This window comes from Adiantum capillus-veneris, chromosome 3 (genome assembly GCF_014529385.1).
Source record: "Adiantum capillus-veneris isolate H3 chromosome 3, ASM1452938v2, whole genome shotgun sequence".
In the NCBI taxonomy this organism is placed as follows: domain Eukaryota; kingdom Viridiplantae; phylum Streptophyta; class Polypodiopsida; order Polypodiales; family Pteridaceae; genus Adiantum; species Adiantum capillus-veneris.
In genome coordinates this window covers 167,100,720-167,118,340 of record NC_140933.1, presented here as the reverse complement: position 1 = coordinate 167,118,340, position 17,621 = coordinate 167,100,720, and the positions used below count along the sequence as shown (strand labels likewise).

The following is a 17,621-nucleotide window of genomic DNA, read 5'->3' as shown; positions in this document are numbered from 1 at the left end:
GCAAACATGATCAGAAAATAAGAAATTAGGGAAAACGCAAAAAGGGGGGGACACAAGGACGGGCACGAACTAACCAACGGGGGGCGCGAGTGCATTTGACAGAACTGTTCTCTGATATTGACTGTTTGATATTGTTGCTTAATATTTGTCTTGAGCATTTTTATGTCACAGATACTAACTTTTCGTATGTTTTTTTCCCTGTTTTAAGTTCTGGTTCTTTTGACTAATGAAGTTATATATATCTTGGTATGCCTGGTATTATATGGTTGTACTAACTATGTCTGAGATCAATATATTCAGTTTTGTGCCATGATTTTTCCTACTGCATTGTAAGTTTAACTTTTACTTGCTTAGTAATTTCTTTATCCTTATTTCAACTGCACCTGCATGCAGGACAATTTCTTAATCCTGCTACCAGAAGTCAGCTGCTTGTGGACACATCCAGTGGTGAAACAATTAAGATCTACGTGAGTATTGTATAGTACTGAAAATTGTTTATTGTTCCAATGGCCACATCATAGGAGGCAGAGTGCTGAGCATTTAGGCATCTTGGTGCACTCTTTTGGCAAAACAATCATCTAGAGATCCGTCAAGTTTTAAATTGTGATGCGTATTTTGATGTTCTCAGGTCATTGAACGGCTAAAGTTCCAGTATCTCTTTACAATCATGCAGCTTTATATCATCATGATGTATTCTCTCATTTTCCGGCTAAAATAGACATTTCATGAAAGTCTGGTTCACAAATGAGTGGGAGGGTAAAGCAAGTACCCATACATCATGAAAAAGGTGGTCTGCTAATAAAATCTTTGATGAGTATTTGAGCTGCAAGCATGCAAAAGAGAGACAAAGAAATGAAATGAAATGAATGTTATATTAACGTCCTCTAAAGGCCAAAATGTCCTATTAGACCAAAGAGTTACGTCATGGTGAATCTGATACAAGGTCTGGATAAAAAGAAAGAAACAAACTAAACAGAAACACTAGTAGATCTGTAAAAGGTGGGTATCGAGAGCCTGAGGGGTACATATACAAAAGGTGGGTGTGTATCTCAGAGAACAAATACAAAATGGTGAATCTGATGTGTGTTAGAATCCGGAGATGGCTTGCGTTTGTCGGTGCATAATTGTATCGATGTCCTCCATGGCGAGAGTCTTCACAGAGCATCTTCTATGTCTCACCAATATAGATCTGTCAAAGTGGCAGTGAAAGATGCAATGAAGACAAGAACTGGCTCGCAATCGGGTGGACACCTCTATTGTCACGATTGTGACTATGTTGCAGTATTACATACACTCCTAGTTGCAGATACGCAAAGTACCATGCCAAGGAGAACCCCTACGCTTGGATGGTCACGACCCTTTGCTCAAGAGACGTGCCTCTTCGCCAAAAGCCACACTTTCGACGACTGGTCGCACCCCTTCACTCTACGGGTGCGACTCTTCGCACAATGGTTGCAGCTCTTCGCCGAAAGGACGTGTCTTTACGTCTGTAGTCGCTTCTCTTCACCATGAGACGTGTCTTTCATTTGTGTCTCTTCGTCTCCTATATAAGGAGCCTATTGTACTCAGTTTCAAGCATGCATTCAATCAATCAACACAGAGTCTTCTGACTGGGCTGAAACGTTGCTGGCAGACACCTCTTCGCTGGCTGATTTAAGGCATTTTCGTTGGAGTTTTTTTTAACGTGGGCAGCCAGCCAGCTCTTTATTTTAACGCTATCACTTGGCCACATTTTAAAACGTTTAAGTTGGGTCAATTACCCACCGGACAAGCCCTAAATTTTTAAAGCTCATGTGAACACAGTTGATCAATTAAAAGGTCCGAAAATTATTACGTGAGCCTCATGATGACAATCAACCTACAGCGTGTCCTTGCTGCGCACGCAACCCTCCCACCTCCTCTTAGCAACGTTGGCCTTGGGTGCCTCTCTTGTGCGCGGGCCACTTCTCAGCCATGGACAACGATGATTTTCGTGTTCTGATGATGTCTCTCTCGTACATAGACGAGATTCCGGGCATTGTTCTCCTGGAAAATTCTCCTGCACTTGAAGTAATAATTATTATGGAGCCAAAACCAATCCCAAAGCCGGAACCCCTTCCCGCTACGATATGCATACGTTTCCAGCCTCGCCACGATGTTCCCGTTGAGCAGTCACATGGCTGGATCAGAAGATGGCAACGACCATATTATGCCGGAGAATCCGATAGCAAAACTAAAAGAGCATATGGTAGCCCTCCAACAGGCTATCTCTATTGGCCATTACATCAATGGCCACACGCTTGGACGTGCTTCAGGGTTATACTTCTTCGTGCTCCCCAAGGCCTACACAATCAATTTCCTCATTGGCAGATTCAATGATCGACCAAGAAGAACCGTTCAAATCAAAGTTTCCACAGTCCAAATTTTCTCACCCAAAGCGTGATTTCTCAGAGATAACTAGACACAAAGTACCTTCGTGCGAGCAACAAAAGTCTCAACATGAATATTCTTGGAAATGTTACAGTTTTAAGCAACCAACGTCTTATTCGAATCATCAGCAACAAAAGAAGCAACATGAAGGTTCCAAAGGATCATCAGCCATATCAAGATGGGCTTACTTAGTGGCACATATATCCGACCCTAGTCGAGTACTCGGTCATAAATGCTGTGACGTTGGACAAGTTCCCCCTCGCGAGCCATGCCCTACATTTAAGTCTTTCTTATCTGATGGTGGTAAAGTCGAAGATTTATTGATCCTTTCCTTGTGCAAGAGGATCCTTCGGAGGTCTAAGAGGCAACAACTTCCTCAATATCCCCTTGTCAATTGGAAGTGTCACATGACACATCCAACCTTATGTGTCCGTGGACAAGCTATAGCACGACAAGGGTTCAATCAGTCTAGTCAGTCTAGATTAGCAAGTGTTCTGGCACTTTTGTGAGTCTGTTCGCAGACCGTGCATGACCAGTCACTTAGTGTAGATGCATATCCTCTGGTTGCACACAGCATGATCATAGGCATTCGCAGCAGAATCCATCAGAATTAGTAAAGGGAATTTTCGAGTGATTTTAGCCTATTTTCCCTATTTTTGACATTTTTCACTTATTTATTAAGTGACTTTTGTTGGGAACTGAGTAGGGCAAATTGGGTAAGTTAATATATAAGCAAACCAAAGTTAGCACTTTCTGGCAGAAGTATAGGAGCCAAGCTCAACAGGCCACTTCTCAAGCAAGACCCCCTTGGTGGTTCCATCAACCTAGCGTTTTCTCCAACAAGCAAGCCTAGCGTTTTTGGACATCATCGCCCAGCAGACTCCAAACATTGGCGTTTTTGCATCAGGTAGCCATCACCATCAGATCCCAGGCCTAGCGTTTTTGATCCCATGCGACACCGCAAGAATACTCCCAGCCCTAGCGTTTTTCAGCCATATCGCCCTCCCTTCTGGCTGGCGTTTTTCAGCAATGAAAGAACAACAGATTCAGTCCTAAAAGACCAGTAGTTTCAGCCCTAAAGAACAACAGTTTTCAGCCCTAAGACCTGCAGAATTTCAGCGACAAAGATCAACAGAAATCAGCCTCAAAACCAGCGTTTTTGGATTTGCAGCAAATTTTAGCCTTAAGCGTTTTTGGACAGCAGATAAAGGCCTTCAGATTTCAGCCCTTAGATCGGTCTCGCCATCCCCGTCGTCGTCGTCGACATAGCCTAGACTTGCATCAGTCACATGCATCATCATTGTACTAGTTTGTGCAAACAATAGTAGACCACTCTCGCCGACGAGAGTGGGGCCTTCGGAGGAGGGTTTTACGTCTCTGGTGTCGTGTCTCTCTTCTCTCTCTATCTCTCAGTCTCATTCACTTGTACGCACAATGTGCATTCACTTTGTTGTGATCATAGCACTCTCATTAAGAACGGAAGGCTCTCCCTTCCATAAGAACGAAAAGGAACCTTGAGCACATTATGGAGTACTCATCTTGAGCAAAGTTCAAACATTCATTCCGCTGCACCTAACAGGAAGCCTCAATACCTGTTGAGAAAGCTGAAGATTCAGAAGATTCCAGTTCTTATGTGACAACCAACAAGCACATAACCACTTCTTTGGCCGTGATCCAGGCAAGAAAATTCGCCTCGTCATTGCCCTTGCAGAAGACGGTCTTTGTCTCTAAACAAATACCAGATGCTATGGTGAATGATAATTCTTCAAACTTGAAGATACCAATTCTTATCTTCAAAAATACAAAGGATAAAACAGATGCAGAATCTTGCAACACGACTTTAGTCGCTGCAAATGAATCTTTGGACACAACTTGTTCTATTGATAAACCTTTACAGATGGATATACCTCCAAACACTACTCTGTCTCACTCTACGACATCCCTTCAGGAGGATTTTACTGTTCCAGACAAACCAATTGAATACCTTATAGATTTCCAACCAGTGGTCATCACTCAACAGATAACTCAAGTCAGTTTACCAATAATTTCACTTGAAGCAGATACAGATTCAATCTTTCCTTGGATAAAGCTCAAACTTACAAATGACTTTGGCAAAGGCACTAATCAAGTTGCAGATGTGATATTAATACTTTTGACAAAGATGCGACAAGTTGCAGATATAATCAGTTTTCAGTTTGGCAAAATAGTCATGGTCAATGACAATGCCATGACGTGGGACTTAACAGAAAGAGCTTTGGATGCAGAAGCACTACAATAATACATTTCCTTCTTCCCAGAGTTTCTACAATTACCCTGGGTTTTATTTAAAGAGGGAGGGTATGTCACGATTGTGACTATGTTGCAAGAATCAGCAGCGTTTTCTGCAAGAATCAGCCAACGTTTTTACATCAGCCAGCCATCAGAAAAAAGCCAGGCAAGCGACGACGTCTGAAGCGTTTTCCTCGCGGGAATCCCCATTTCCACCTGCGTTTTTACTTCCTCCATTGGCGATCACCTGCTGGCTGCCAGCGCCAACCATTTTTGGACATTTTTGTCGTGGAAAACCCCTCCAGATCGCTTTTGTTTTTTGCTGCCCCTTGCGTTTTTAGGGAGCACCTGCGTTTTTGGTGAAAAACCTTGCGTTTCAGTTGAGGGGGGCAACGCCAACTTTAGCCCACTCAGATCTTCCCCACTGGCTCGGCATCCGGTGCTTTGCCGGCGAAATTCCTCTTCTGATCTACAGCTTTCAGCCATACACCTGCTGTTTTTTCTCTGTTTCCAGCCCTCTCGGGGTTGTGACTTTGATTCCCCACCCTCCCCAGACCCCCTGCACCGCTTTGGACCCTGTCGGGAGCGTACGAGCACGCTGAAAATCGCTGGACAGCAGCGTTTTCATCACCTTGCAGTTGCGTTTTTGAGTGGACAGCAGCCTCTTGGCTTGCAATTTTCGACAGAGGATGAAGTTACCTCCTGCCAGGACAATATCCAATGGTGGTTCGTGCGGTCTCTCAGTCATTGCTTTAGTACACGGTATCTTCAACATCGGCTTGATCATCTACGGGCATACGATCCTTGGGAGATCCATTCATTCCAGCCTTCATTTGGCGGTTGTGCACTCTAGAGGGGGTGGTGACTTGTGGGTTGCTATGGACACACCTATGCACTCATCAGAGGAGTTCACACGAGATATGGCCATGCTGATGGCATATGGGATTCTAACATTCCCAGAGAAGACACCACCATCTTGGGTGGACACACACTTATTACTTGACCTTGACACGTTAGATCACTTGCTTACACAGGAGCATCTACATGGACTTAGGGAGAGGATCTCATATCTCTTCATGGATAGGTTGATTGCTTGGATCTACAGATTGAAGTGGGACTTTAGTGCTTTGGACTCTCTTGCAGAGTTTACTCGCGAGATACGGGAGATCATGCATCATTATGCGACTACATCCGGAGTCATCCAGAGCTTGGCTTGGATGGTAGTGCGATTGCTCTTCTACACTCCTGATCATTTGGATTGCTACCTTCAGAGTTGCTTACACTCACCCTCGGTAACCTTACAACAGACTTATCCCCCGACCTAGGCAGTAGGCCACTCCCAGCTCATTCACATTGAGAGCCACACCGAGTTGCGGTTTGGTGGCGTTGTTGGTGTGGATTATGTTTTGGTTGACACCGGAGGGTTGGAGGCAGGAGATACAGGCAAGACAACGCAAAGGGATTGGTACGGCCTTTCCTCTTCTTAGAGGATCTTCATAACGCAGAATGCTTAGTCTGGCTTCCCTACTTCTACATGATGATCACGGTGCAGAAAACTTGGTCTGACCACACCTCTTCTCAGAGGCCCTTCACAACGCAGACTGTTGAGTCTGGCTTTCCCCTCATCTTGGATTACCCTACCTACTGACAGGACACCATTCGGTGGTGGTCCTTGCGGTCTCCTAGTGACTACTGCAGCTTACGGTAGCTTCTACAGTGCAGGCTGCTTAGTTTGACTTTCCTTGATTCGGAGGAGTTTACGGCGCAGATTTGCTACATCTGGCCTTCCTAGAGTTTTACACAGCTTAGCCACTTAGCCACACTGGGTTATAGGTTCATGCATTGACACGCTTCCGATCATTCTCATGACGGCTCCTCGGCTTCTCCATTTTCTCCAGACGGTTTGACTACAGACACCACAAATCCTATTTCACACTCAGTTCGGGACCTTCACGTAGTATCTTTACCCTGTATCGGTGGAGTACAACAGTTTGCTACAGTGCTCGTGATGACACTTTACTATGGAGATCTCTCGGAGGTTGGGACACCCCAGACTGCTGCAGACATCGTAGTAGACATCTTCATCCTTTGCCTCACATCTTCGGCTCCACTCGGTTCGTTCAACATCAGGTGCTGAGAGGGGGCGTTAGACTTACACCACTCTGCTGCTTCACAGGTCTAGGGCATACTTGTACGGCTAGTATGTCTCCGGGTTGCTGGCCACCCATAGTCTAGGTTGTACCAGGTCTGGCCGCCCACCTTTGTCCGGGCGTCCACATATATTTCCATATATCATTTTTCTTGCTGGGTCGTGGCGAATTTTCCTAGGCTTTGCTCTACCTCCCCTTGGGCACCTATTTATGGGGCCAAGCGAACTTTACTAGGCTTTGCCCTACCTCCCCTTACACTATCTGGTCATTGTGTATCGGGTCTTCTGCTCATGGTAGTCATGGGAGGCTGATCGCCCCCTCTTCACCATATCTTGAATTTGTGGTCTCCGACCGAGCGACTAAATTGGGGAGATCCAGACGCCCACGACTGCGGAGGACTACACAGCATCGACAGAGGTTGCATCAGAGGATTCGGGTCACTTTGGCTCGACATGCACGACGCCCGGTCAGACTACTGACCATGGAGGAGATTGATGAGATCCGCCAGCGACCGATGCTGGATCTCCTATGGTCTAGCTATCCTAGCTAGTTGTTTAGCTGCTTAGTCCACACCTAGCAGTTCAGGATTCCATAGTATTTTATTTTGTCATTTTGTCATTCTGTCATTTTGTCATCTTGTTACTCTGACTTTGTATCAGATCCACCACATTGTAACTTTCTGGTCTCATAGGTCACTTTGGCCTTTTTAAGACGTTAATATAACATTTCATTTCATCTCTCTCTCTCTCTCTCTCTCTCTCTCTCTCTCTCTCTCTTCCGCACACGCGCACTCTCACACCCAGTACAAGAGGGTGATATAATGGGTCATGAGGCTATCCTAATGTCGAGATAGTATGGTTCGAATCCTTTGCTGGAGTCTCCGTCAATGTTGTGAAGCTCCTCTCCTTAGTCGTGGGCGTCTCGATCTCCCTAGCTCCAATCGGTCAATGAGAGTACCGCAGGTGTGAGTATGAGCTAAGCTTTGCAGTGGTGGCTGCTCCTCTATCTCTCCAGTGTCTGGTGTGAATGTCACTAAGTGATGACGTGTCTGCTTGAGAGCATGCGGGAAACCCTAACCTTGACTGCTGCTGAAAACCCTAATTCTGAAAAACCTAACCCTAAAACCTGCAAACCCTAAAATATGCCAAAAACCCTAAAAACAGCAGGAACCCTAACCCTAACCCTAACCCTAACCCTAACCCTAAAAGGGCAGCAGGCTGAATCCCGGAAAAAGCGCTACCATGATGACGTGGCACTGTACGGAACTTTCCGGATTTTGTGTTGGGAAAAGCATCTTTTTGCTCCACGCAAATTGAGATTGAAAGAGAGAGAATCCCTTGCTTTATTTTAGAAACTCAAGAGAGTTTGAGAGAGGAGAGAGCCTTTGCTTTTATTTAGGCTTTTGATTTAAAGCTTTCGGGGTTCTGCTTTTGGCATCCCTTGTAGACAATAAATATGTGGATTGGGCTCCCACTCTGCAGAGCATTTGGACGCAGAGTCTGAGAGTGAGACCCAACCACTCTTGTACTTTGAACTGAATAATACAAAAAGAAATACCGAAAGGGGCGCCAGTCTTTGGGGCCAATATCTCTAGGCACGGAACTCCGCCGGTGGGCCAGTGTTGAATCTATTGTGAACTGTGAACTTTTTTGAAGTGGTTATTTGGTGTTGTCGTGATTGATTCTTGACTTGGAGTGTCCAAGTCTGTTATAGTGGTATCGGAGCACGGCCGATTTCTCTTCTACGGGAAATTCGATCCCAATTTTTTTTTTCCCGCAACACCTATGGCTTCACGCAAGGATCAGTCGACTCCCTCTGCATCCCGAGATGCGGGTAGGGATCACAACGAAGATCCCGCCAGAGAGTATGGCCCGCCTCGGCCTACTCAGGCGGAGAGACAAGAGATGGAGCGTCGTCAATTGATCGGCGATGCAACAAAGATGATGCTCAATTTTGCGAAGGACCCAAAATTTGTAAAATATATGAGCGAGACTTCTTTTCAAGAAGTGCACGAGCTGTGGCAAAAAACCACAACACCACCCCCGAAACCCGCTCTCAAGAAATCTTCTGTTCACAAGAAATATTCAGAGAAGGAATTAGAAGAGGTGGTTGATGCACGGATTGCTCAGCTTTTTGACGCGCAGAACAAAGCTAAAAAGCACGGCAAAAAGCAGAAGAAAGGCAGTGACTTCGTGGGTTATTTGGGTCGTTAGTCGACATTTGATAAGGCAAAGAAACAGAAGAAGCGTGTTCGATTTGAAGGAGTACCAGTTCTTCTTCTTCTTCTTATGACAGTTCTTCTAGCTCTTCTGATTCGAGCGAAGAAGACAGAAAAGGCAAAAAGTGAAGCAAGAAACAACGCTTCGGAAAGGGCAAAGAAGTCTAAATTTCGCCCCTTGGTTGACAGTTCTACAGAGGATTTGCAGTTCGAACTCTGATGACAACAACTTTTATGCAAAGAAGAAGAATTTTTACAAAGCGAACCAATATGACTTTTTGGAAGACAAAAGCAAGAAAGTCCGAGAGTTTAAGGAAGGTGGACAATCAATTAAATTTTACACGTTTTCTGGTTATAGAGATGCTTCGAAGGCTTTGTCTTTTATACAACAGTTTGACATCGCCTTCTCTGGAGGGCGTTACTCAGAGCGCACTAATATTCGGAGAGCTGCCTCTTACCTTAAGGGGAATGCTCGAACTTGGTGGTCCACGCTTCTATTAAACAAGACAGCGCCAGTTAAATGGCTGAAATTCAAAAGGCTTTTTATTTCTTCATGGCTGACTCGAGAGTACGAACGTGACATACGAACTGCTTGGAACCATCTTTGGATGACCAAGAAGGATACAGTGGACGCTTATTGTGAGAGATTCTGGAGCTCTTTTCTACCCGCCTCTTCATTTAAGAAGATCTCGTTCAAGGAACAGATTGAGCGGTTTACCTTGGGTCTATCTACAGAGATCTGAAATCACTGCTTGGAATAGAAGTCAGCTTCCATTCAGGAGTTGATGAGTCGTGCGAAACGGGGTTTTGCCATTAACTTTGGCAGTTTGACCTACCCCACCGATGAGATCATGACACAAAGAGCTGAATAGACTTCGACAAATGAAAGTAGAAAGAGAAAGAGCAACCCAGAAAAGAAGGATGCACGACCCAAGCTTACTCCTCAAGAGAGAGCTCGCTACATAAAGGAGGGGAAGTGCTTTGAATGTGGGGAAACTGGGCATATCTCCGTGAAGTGCCCTAACAAGGCACCGAATGAACAAGATGAAGAAAGGCTAGAAAGTTCTAAAGCAGCTGAGAGACGTGGCAGAAAAGGCAGATAAAAAGCAGAACTGGTACCACATTGCGTGGGGCCTGAACCGAATCAAATGAATGAAAGTACAAACTTTGCCGCTTTTAGGGCAAAGTGAAAGATCAGGGAACTCTTTTGAAGGAGCCAAGGCCAACTTCTTTTCACTTGGAATTGGCGGCTCGATTTGGAACTACGCCCGAAAGGCTGAGGCCACAGGCGGAGGTAGTTCGAGTGGCACCCGGACGGGATGTTGCCATTACACCGAGCATTGGAAAACTTCGTTTGCAATGACAGGGGTGTTCAGGGCACGCAAGTGACGCTCTACTCGAAATCCCTTGGTTCCACAAGAACTATGTCATGGTTGACTACCGGACCGAGAAAGCGACTTTGACAAATGAAGGGCTCAGAGATTGTACTTGATGAACTTCAGTTTCTTTACTCATTCTTTTGGGAGAGAACTGAACAATGGATAAAGGTCGAATATGTTTTGACCTGAATAAAAGAACGCCAAGATTTTCTCCACACTCATGCCGATTGCTTTTCAGAGGGCCTGCCAGGCGAGTTACCATCCGCTCGTCCTGAAGATCATTCCATTCATTTGATACTTGGAAGCACACCACTGAACCGGCCACCTTACCGTGTGAGCCGAGCACATAATGAAGAGATTATGAACCAAGTGAAAGACCTCTTGGAAAAGAGTCTTGTCCAGCCTAGTACTTCACCGTATTGCTCTCCAGTGTTGTTGGTTTTGAAGAAAGATGGATCTTGGAGAACGTGCATCGATTATAGAGAGCTCTCAACAAAATCACCATCAAGAATAGATTTCCGATTCCTAGGATCGATGATATACTCGAAAGATTACAGGGATCCTTGTGCTTTAGCAGGATTGATCTGAAGAGTGGATATCATCAGATCAGAATCGCGTCGGGAGATGTCTACAGGACAACTTTTCGGATGACTTTTGTGTTATTTGAGTTTTTGGTGATGCCTTTTGGCTTAACCAATGCTCGTGCGACATTTAACCGGATGATGGATAGGATTTTTTGAGAGTACAGGCTATTTGTTGGCACTTTCTTTGATGATATCATTGTTTTCTCCAAGAATGAGACAGAACATAGAGATCATCTGCTTCAGGTCTTTCATGCATTACGAGATCACAAGTTAGTGATTAATGCAAAGAAAAGTGAATTTTTCCTACAAGAGATACACTTTCTGGGACACATTGTCTCAACAGTGGGAGTGCAAATGGATCCGGCCAAGATAGAGACTATCCGTGATTGGCCCGATTTGAAGAATGTCCATGAAGTTAGAAGCTTCTTGAGAGTGTGTTCGTACTACAGGCGGTTCATTCAAAAGTTTGCAGAGGTTGCTTCCCCTTTGCATATCTTGACACAGAAAGGAGTCCCTTTCTCGTGGGGACCCACAAAGGTGATTGCCTTTCAGACATTGAAAGAGAAATTGACTACGAGACCAATTTTGACTTTGCCGGACTTGCAGAAGTCGTTTGAAGTATATTGCGATACTTGTGGTCATAGTCTGGATGCGGTCTTAATGCAAGAAGGCCAATGTCATTGCTTACGAGAGCCGATTGTTCTCAAGGCCGGAGATGACAACATAGATTTATTAGAAAGAGCTTTTGGCGGTTATCCATGTAGCATGCTCTTACTCAGTGGCGGCACTACCTACTCGGAGCGGATTTTACTGTCTTTACAGACCATCAGAGTATGCGCTACTTCTTGTCACAGAAGCAGCTTTCCGAAAAGCAGATGCGGTGGGCGAACATCTTGTCACAGTTTCACTTCCAGATTGTCCATGTGCAGGGACAAAAGAATGTGGTGGCAGATGCTTTGTCTCGGAAGCCATTGGTTCTGACTATTTTTGTGATACATCATAGGAGCTTCGAGGATATGGTCGATCAATATGCCACAGATACAGATTCTGCAGACGTTTTCACACGGATACGGGATGGGGAGATAGTAGCAGGATACTCCATTCGGGATGGCTACTTGATGAGAAAAACCATGTTGTGCGTTACACAACCGTTGAGGGGAAAGGTTATGAGTGAATGCCACTGTACACCTTTTACGGGTCACCGCGGCATTGCTACCACCATGAAAGGGGTAGAGAGATACTTGTTTTGGCCGAGACTCAAGAAGGATGTGGAAGAGTTTGTGCGCAGTTGCTTGGTATGCCAGAAGGTCAATTTTGATAGGCATAAAGCACAGGGATTGTTACAGCCTTTACCCATACCCACCCGCCCCTGGGAAAGTATTGCAATGGATTTCATTTTTGATCTCCCGAGAACACAGAGTGGTCACAATGGTATCTGGACTGTTATTGACAGATTTAGCAAACAGGCTCATTTCATTCCAGTGAAGAAAACAGTCAAGCCAGATCACTTAGTGAGTCTGTTTGTGGCCCAGATCTTCAGATTACATGGCATGCCTTAGATGATTGTCTCCGACAGGGACCCTAGATTTAAGAGTTTGTTTTGGAAGGCAATTTGGGAGAACATTGGTACGCGATTGCAGTTCTCGTCATCGTTCCACCCGCAGACTGACGGGAAATCTCAGATTGCCAATCCAATGGTTCTAGATTTATTGAAGTCTTGTATCTCGGATCAGAAGACTCAATGAGAAAAGTACCTACCTTTGGTTGAATTTGCCTACAATAACATGATACACTCTTCGACGGGGAGGCGCCATTTGAGATTGTTGACGGTGCTGCGAAGGTTCCACCCTTCCTAAGCACGAAAGATAAGATTTTTGAAGCAGATGAGTATACGCGAGACTTAGATACGGCCCTTGCCAAGGTTTGTGAGGCTCTGCACAAATCAAGAACGACAGCAAAAGGCAGCGAATTGCCATCGTCGCGACTTGAAATTGAAGGAGGATGATTGGGTGCTCTTACGTTTTGAGAAGGCACGCCTGAGAAAGAAAAAGGGAAAGGAGAGGCTTTTTCCAAAGCTTAGTATGCGATACTACGGACCTTTCCAGATCTCTGAAAAGATAAATGATGTCTCCTTCCAATTGAAACTGCCTGATACTTGGAGGATTCACAATGCATTTCATGTGAGTCTCTTGAAACCTTTTAAAGGTGATGTGCCTGATGATGGGAGCCTGATGAGCAACCCGAAGTGGAAGAAAACGAGGAGATCCTTGTTCTTGAACAGATTTTGGCACATAAGGATACGACGAATAAAGGTAAAGTCCGAAGGCGGTTCTTGGTTAAGTTCAAGAACTATCCTGCATTGGATTGGAAGTGGATGGAGGAGGAGGACCTGGCAATTACTCAGATTGTGAAACTTTACCTCGATGCTTTTGGTTTAGCATGTCTACTCCAAATGGAACCCATAATTCAACTTGGCCGGAGATCTGGTGCAGTGGGATGCACAAGAGGGGAGTTACTCCGCTCCTTTGTCAACAGATGCCTTGATTTTGATACTAAAGTCACTGATGTCTCTTTGAGCTTCAGGGATACTGAGAGCTGACAGTATTCTGCTGGATGACTTTATGAAATGGAATTTCTGAATATGATACTGATTTGTTCTTCACTTCTTTTTAAGTGCAGGAACTGATAGACGAAATGACTGCAGCATTTCGGTCTACTTGATCTCGAATAGACATGGTTGCAATAGGAGTTAGTCAATCGGACATCGATGAGGTCCCGATTGGATCTAGATGCGATTGCTAGCTACATTGCCGATAAATCATGGTCTAAGATCCGAATGAATGCTGAATGTGATTTGTCATGTGATGTCCTGTGATGTCTAGTGATGTCCTGTGATGTCGTGTGATGTGACTGTCGATTGGTACATGTGCTAGATGTGTCGCAGGCGTAATCGAGGGCGATTACAATGTTTTCAAGAGGGGGGTATGTCACAAAGTGATGACGTGTCTGTCCGAGAGCATGCGGGAAACCCTAACCTTGACTGCTGTTGAAAACCATAATTCTGGAAACCCTAGCCCTAAAACCTGCAAACCCTAAAATTTGCCAAAAACCCTAAAAACAACAGAAACCTTAACCCTAACCCTAACCCTAAAAGGGCAATAGACTGAATCCCGGAAAAAGCACTGACATGATGACGTGGCACCGTACCGAACTTTTTGGATTTTGCGCTAGGAAAAGAATTTTTTTGCTGTACGCAAATTGAGATAGAATGAGAGAGAATCCCTTGCTTTATTTTAAAAACTCAAGAGAGTTTGAGAGAGGAGAGAGCCTTTGCTTTTATTTAGGCTTTTGATCTGAAGCTTTTCGGGGCTTTGCTTTTGGCATCCCTTGTAAACAATAAATATGTGGATTGGGCTCTCACTCTGCAGAGCATCTAGACGCAGAGTCTGAGAGTGAGACCCAACCACTCTTGTACTTTGAACTGAATAATACAAAAAGGAATATCGAAAGGGACGCCAGTCTTTGGGGCCAATGTCTCTAGGCACGGAACTCCGTCTGCGGGCCAGCGTTGAATCTATTGTGAACTGTGAATTGTTTTGAAGTGGTTATTTGGTGCTGTCGCGATTGATTCTTGACTTGGAGTGTCCAAGTCTGTTACAGTGAAGAAATCGGTAATTTGTCTTTGGGGTTGTCTCTCTCCAGATCCCCTCAGTAAAACTATCTCTGTGTTTGTGTAACTCAAGTAGATACAGTCTAAGGCATCGGTCGTGATAGCTCATGACCGTCTCCAACTAGACAATGGAAGCGACCCTATATCTCGTAGTACACTGTGCATTGACATTTATAATGCATCTCTGTCTCTGGCTCTGTATGGCATAGGTGGCATATCCTCCTGGCTACTGATATCCCTCTAAATCTACCAGTCTCAATCTCAAGCTGGTGGGAAGATGTTCGTATTTGGCCAATGTCACACTGTAACCCATGAGATAGATGTGTATCCATGTAGTTGGGTTGAATCACAAACCCATCCCCTGTGAGTTGGAGAAGATGCTCTTTATAGAAAGCCATCTTCGTACCCAACTCTTGTGTCGGCTCTATCCATGTCCTCTTGGTGTCCAACTGGTCAGGTCTTGGTGAATGAGTGTAGTGATCTCTACCCCGCGTAAGAGACAACGATGGTGCATCAATGGAGTACTGGAAGGGGGGTTAGTTGTCCATGTGGAAGCCATGTATCTAGAACCATGATGACATCTGTGCATACAAGCATGATGTGTCCCCTTGTAAAGCTAACTGTCTTGAGGACTCAAGGGCCAATCTGGCATATCTATCTCTGGTAGTATCCCCGTTGTGCATAAAGGAGACCGATCTGGTAAGCACCTCTATCTCCATGGGGAGGGGGGGGGGAGTGTAAGGATTCTAGTCGCTAATCCTTAATTAAGTACTTAAACTCATGATTAAGACTTAAGAAAATGAAACTGAACTTAGAACAAGACTTAGAAGACTCTGTGTTTGATTGCTTGAAAGTGTGATACAAGGGTTCCTTTTATAGGAATTGAATAGTCATCAATGAAGAGGCATGTCTCTTTGTGAAGAGACATGACTTTAGGCGAAAAGACACATCCTTTCGGCGAAGAGTTGCAACCATTGGGTGAAGAGTCGCATCCGTACGGTGAAGAGGTGTGACCAGTCGTCGAAGGAGTGTGGCTTTTGGCGAAGAGGTATGTCTTTTGGGCGAAGGGGTGTAACCATTCGAGAACAGGAGTCCTCCTGGGTTAGTCACACTTCGCATCTGCATCTGTAATGAATTAAGAAGAGTGTAACAAGTCACAATCGTGACATTCCCTCCCATTTACTTAAAAACCCCGTGTTCAGATGAAAGTCTTCCGCTTTTCAAAGAATTCTTGAAGGAGGTTTGGGTACTGCTGCATATCTTCATCCGTCTACCAAGTTGAGTCTGACTCATCAAGATCCATCCACTTGACAAGAAATTTTGTTGTGATCTTTCGTCTTGTTTCTTTTTGTCTTACATCAAGAATCTTTCCTGGAACAAGAATTATGTGTTCATCTTCAATTTCTGGCACATAAGAAGATAAGTCTGGAATTGGCGAATCTCCTTGTATGTATTGTTTGAGCCAAGAAATGTGGAAAGTTGGATGAAGTTTTCCCCATGAGAGTGGAAGTTCCAACTTGTAACTGACAACTGAGTACTTCTTGATTATTTTGAAAGGTCCATAGAAGCGAGGGCGCAACTTTGGAAAGACCTATTTCACAGTTTTGTAGCGATGAGGTGCTACATATAATAAAACCAAATCTCCCTCTTGGAAATCTGCATGTCGTCGATGCTTATTGGCTTGTTTCTGGTACTTTTGTTGGACATGAACCAACTTGTCACGTACTTGAATAAGTACATCTTGCATTTCTTGAACCAACTGATCTGCTAGAGCTACTTTGTGTTGAAGAACAAAGTTTGTCGGTATAAGAGGAGTATGCCCATAAGCTGCTTGGAATGGAGTCATGCCAGTTATTGAATGGATAGAGTTATTGTATGCGAACTCTACAAGTGGCAAATACTCTTCCCATGATCCCAATCGAATTTGTATGTAATGTCGAAGCATTTCTTCCAAAATTTGATTCACTCTTTCTGTCTGCCCATCAGTTTGAGGATGGTATGCTGAGCTGAATAACAAATTTGTACCAAGGGATTTGAAAAGGGATGTCCAAAAATGCCCTGTGAATTTGGGATCTCTGTCTGAAACAAAAGACTTCGGTAATCCATGTAATCTGAAAATGTGTTGCACAAACAATTGCGCAACGTCTGGTGCCGAGGCAGCTTTCTTGCAAGGAATAAAGTGTGCCGTCTTTGAAAACCGATCCACCACTACGAGAATCTGTGCATTGTCTTTTTGAGAACGAGGCAATGTAGTGATAAAATCCATGTTGACACTTTCCCATCTTTCTTGAGGTACGGGCAAAGGATGAAGTAACCCTTGAGGAAGTTGTCGAGAAGCCTTCATTGTTTGACAGGAATGACAAGCTTTGACAAACTTGATAACATCTTGTTGCATTTGTGGCCAAAAATATGTTGCAGATAACAATCTGTATGTCTTGCTGATGCCTCGATGAGCAGCAAAAGGGACTTCATGATGTTCTTGGATTAAAATTTTCCGCAATGGTGTATTGTGTGGAACACAAATGCGATCAATGTAATACAGCAAGTCATTGACAATGGTGTAAGCTGCAAACATATTCATCCCTGCAGGAGTCGGAGTAGAGGATTTAAGAGCTTGAAATGCATCCAAAATCTAGATGTGTCAAATACTCATGCTTGAAACAAGCAGGTATTTCCATCTGCACACTGGAAATGGCAAAGTTGATGGCTCGAGGAAGGCGGCTTAAGGCATCTGCAACTGCATTTGCAAGGCCTGGCATGTATTGAATAATCATATGAAAATTTGCCAAGAACTCAACCCATCGTCCTTGACGCGGACTCATCACAGGTTGAGTAAAAATGTATGTCAATGACTGATGATCTGTCTGCACCACGGAATCTGCGCCAAGAAGATAGTGTTTCCAAGTGCGGTAAGCATGAACAATGGCTAAAAATTCCTTGTCA

At 44.5% G+C, this 17,621-nt stretch overlaps 1 protein-coding gene across 1 annotated transcript in view; it reads left to right on the top strand.

Moving 5' to 3' along the window:
- LOC147462131 (uncharacterized) overlaps positions 1-17,621 on the top strand; it is a 107,769-nt gene that overhangs the window by 12,250 nt on the left and 77,898 nt on the right. The window contains exon 2 of the mRNA XM_086509558.1: positions 394-467. Coding sequence (XP_086365684.1) covers positions 394-467 — 74 coding nt within the window. The remainder of the gene's footprint in view (positions 1-393; positions 468-17,621) is intronic.